Source organism: Etheostoma spectabile, chromosome 8 (genome assembly GCF_008692095.1).
Source record: "Etheostoma spectabile isolate EspeVRDwgs_2016 chromosome 8, UIUC_Espe_1.0, whole genome shotgun sequence".
NCBI classification, from domain to species: domain Eukaryota; kingdom Metazoa; phylum Chordata; class Actinopteri; order Perciformes; family Percidae; genus Etheostoma; species Etheostoma spectabile.
The window spans coordinates 3,463,663-3,467,558 of record NC_045740.1 but is presented as its reverse complement, the minus strand read 5'-3'; the positions used below and the strand labels follow the sequence as shown (position 1 = coordinate 3,467,558).

Sequence of the window (3,896 nt, the reverse complement as noted above, 5' to 3'; positions counted from 1 at the left end):
AGCTAGCAGGAAAATTTCTGGCTGATGATCAATCTCAGAAACCCTTTCACAATATTTCAGTAACTTCATATTGCAACTTTATATTTGTATCTTAACTTGATGAAAATTAAACTGTGTATCGGTGGCTGTGTTAAGCCTGTTATTCCCTAACAGAGTTATTCCTGTAGTGTCTTCCAAACCCATGTCGATTCAAAGTGTGTGCACCACTCGAGGGGAACCACCATCTAAAAAAAACCTCAAAGACCCACAGCCATGATACATGTCACCATACCATATCAGCTCATCAAGTTGTTGTGTTGGCAAACAGTTGCATTCTTAAATAGCTAGCAGAGACATTTGTTCCTTCCTTGTTTTGTCTTTGCTCTTGTTCCACTCATGTTGGTTCACTGACTCCTGAGCAATATACGTCTTTAGCTTGCTAGATGCTCGACTAGCAGAGCTGCGTACACCACAAACAGTCAGAGACCCACACAGAAACACCTACACACAGTGACTAGTGATTTCAACATATATACACATTATTTATATAAATAAGCTACTGGGGGGGCGAACACGTTACCACATGATTTTGACGTTGCTTTTTGTCATCTAGTCAGAGAACTGAAACCAGACTTTTGACTAATAGAGTTTCCTTCCTACTCAAGATTCACTTCTCTTGAAGGGCACGAAGTTAGTCATTTATGTGCCAGTAACATTGTGAGTGCGAAACAACTCGCGTTGACACGATTGTCTCTTGCTCACGGTTTAAAAAATAATTCAATTTAAGGGATTATTATCGTGGTATCATGGCATGTTTTGCTGCCACACTTGGTGTCATCATTCTGGCGGGATTCCTCAACCTCTCAGCAGCAAACCAGGACACCTGTGATCTTTATGCTGTAGTTGGACTACAGAGTCTACTGCTGCCGTTTACGTATGATGGACTGGCAAACTCACATGTTCTGCGATGGACTCATAATAGCACAATCATTTTCTACAGAGAAAAAGGCAGAGTGTCTGTTGGAAAATCAGAGGACATCTTTATAGCAGGATCTCTTTTGTTGAAGAACCTACAATTCTCAAGTGCAGGGACTTACCGAGCTAATGTGCTGAATCCCAATGGCACACTGGCTAAAACATGGACTCAACGTATCTGTATGATGGACAAGGTATCAAAACCTCAACTCACTTACATGTGTGACCCCAAGTCTAGTGCTGTTAATCTATATTGCCATGTAGCCTCTCCTCAAGGTTTAGTGTTCTCATGGATACTAGATGAAAAGACCTTAACGGGCGAAACAAGACAAACACTGAGCATATCACTGGCAAAGTTGAAAGGGGAGACGAGCTTTACATGTAGTGTTGCAAACAAAGTCAGCAAGGAGAAGAGTGACACTGTCCGTCCAACCTGTAAAGGTCCACCACCACCAACTTTATTCTGTTTTACATCCACAACGGTTGTAGCAGTGCTAGCAGGTGGAGTCAGTCTGATTCTGCTCTTGCTCATCATAATCATCGTATTATGTTGCTGCCACAGACGCATCAAAACCCAAACGAGACCCAGGGAGCTGAGGATGCTTTCTGTGAACAAACGTGAGTCTGACTCCATCAGCCCAGAGTATGAGACTACGCACCCGAATGAGTACACTGAAAACAGGCCTGCACACCTCTCCATAGACTCTGAAGTAAAACAACCTTCACCTGTGCCGAAGCCGAGGACGATACCTCCCCACACAGCAAACATCTGAACGTGCCTCTCTCTAACCGTCCCAGGAACCTTCAAGAACTAAGACAAAAAGCAAGTTTTGTAGATTGATTGAACATAAAACTGAACCAAAATGAAAAAGGGAATGTCTTTTGTCTATAATTTTAATCTACACATTCTTCATCACTTTAAAATTTCAGTGTATACAGATGCAGTGAATTGACAATCGAAGTATCAGTGTTTAGAAACAAAGCGCATAATCATGATATGCTGTGGGCCGGGAGGTAGAATTTGAAGCAGCATGAGCTTTATTTTTTCAGCTACTTTAAATATGATTTCATGGCTTTTCTATCTTGAAGCTTTGTTGTTATTGTTTTACAAAGGAGGCATTGTTTGATCACTGGTACAAATTATGATACAAGAAACCGTACTAGAGGAATTTCAACATTGATGTACTGTTCTAATCTGTTAATGTTTCTAATGATCTTTTGGGTTTTACTATGACCTCTTTAACTGCAGAGCCAATGCACTTCTTTGTTATAAATAAAGCAATGTCCAGAAATAAAAAGAAAGTTTTGTGTAAAACGTGATTTAAGACATTTTTGGGATATGGTTCATGATATTCAATATTTTTCTTGTTGTCACAAATTCCATAAAAATTACCTATATACAAAAAGAGACTAGATTATTTTATAAAACAGCTAGGCACTATAGTTTTATCAAATCCTCCTCAAACACAAGTAAATTGTGTATTTGCTGGGGACTAATTTCAGAGGTGGATTGAAACACATGTTGTGCTCCAACAAGTACTACAGCAATATAAGTGTGTGTGCGTGTGTGTGTGTGTGTGTGAGCTCGACCTTTGTGGTAAGAAAGCAACATGTTACTTAGTGTGGTTTACTGGTGCGTCTTTAATAGTTTTGGGACAACAGTGGTGCTGCATGGCATGAAGAAATACGTTATTTCAGGCTTTGGATACACAGACAGACATGTAGTAGAATAAAAAAATATTGCCAAACTTTTGTTTTTGTAAATATTAAATATGGTAAGTTATAAGAACTATTGTATCACAACAAACAAATGGGCAAAAATATAAAAAACGTGAACATGTCTTGACCTCTTCTGTCTGAGACAACTATTTACCAACCGACTCACGTAAGCAATGTATTAAATGAAGACTACTTTAGCAGCTCCGTTGATATTTGCATGCACTTTTTCATGCTTGAAATTTAGTGATCTGTAATATACAGTAATCACACTATATGTTTAGGATGTTTGAACTAAACATGGTTGTCAAAAATGATCTTATATCTTATTTTGCATGGAAAAGAAGTGTCAAACATAGCTCTTTGTTCAAGCTTCTTATATGTCAGCATTCTTGCACTTATTAAAATTTGCTTGCTTGCAAGAAGTTATTAAAGGGAAGAAAATCAATAGAGGAATGGATTAGCTAAGGCAAATATCTATTATCTCCAATGGGTGAATGGTAATCCACACATGAAAGTGTTTGCTGTCTCGCCTAATGCTGTGTGACAGCCACATAATGGAATCCCCCTGAGCGTCATCGCCATAAACTTACAAGCCAATGTCATCTTTTGTCAGGCCCTGCTCCACTCCTGCTCTCTTTACATGGCTGAATTTTCAGTCCAGCCAGCAGGGATTTGGCAGCTCCTGGAACAATGCCATTTGTCTTTCTTGAGAAACACTGAGACTTGGCTGGCAACACGCCACGTCACTTCCCCTCACCAGCTAAAAATGTACACCATAGACATAGACAGCATGCACAGATGTACGTACATAGGCATACTGTATTCTCAGTAGACACACACACACACACATACACAAATACACACACACACTTTAAGATACAACTTAATGAAACACATCTCATATGCCTTTGCCAGATCTACCCTGGAAATGGAAGGGAAATACCTCTGAAATGTGTTTAATCATTGCTCTTGGAGTCTAGAGGATATACCCTTTTGATCTCGGAGTGTGTGTGTCCAGGAAAAGGGTCAATTACCCATTGAAAGTATTTGTACTCATGTCAGATCATTCTTATTACAGTTCTCCGGTTGTCATGGGCTGCCAAGTCTGGGAAAAGTACAAACCAAATCAGAAAATCAGAGGTCAGCCAGTCCTTTTTCATCAGATTTGACTGAAAATACAGAGATGATAATGACCTATTAGCATTCTTGAACCAATTTAGCAC

General features: G+C 39.5%; 1 protein-coding gene across 1 annotated transcript; it reads left to right on the top strand.

The window, feature by feature from the left end:
* The first annotated feature begins 622 nt into the window (after positions 1 to 622).
* LOC116694104 (uncharacterized) lies at positions 623 to 2,275 on the top strand. Its single transcript, XM_032523586.1, has one exon. The coding sequence runs from the start codon at positions 786 to 788 to the stop codon at positions 1,725 to 1,727; it is 942 nt and encodes a 313-aa protein (XP_032379477.1). The 5' UTR covers positions 623 to 785; the 3' UTR covers positions 1,728 to 2,275.
* Positions 2,276 to 3,896: the final 1,621 nt, after the last annotated feature.

Bases quoted from the DNA above. Each gene is read 5' to 3' on its own strand.
- LOC116694104 (XM_032523586.1), top strand. From the start codon at position 786: ATGGCATGTTTTGCTGCCACACTTGGTGTCATCATTCTGGCGGGATTC.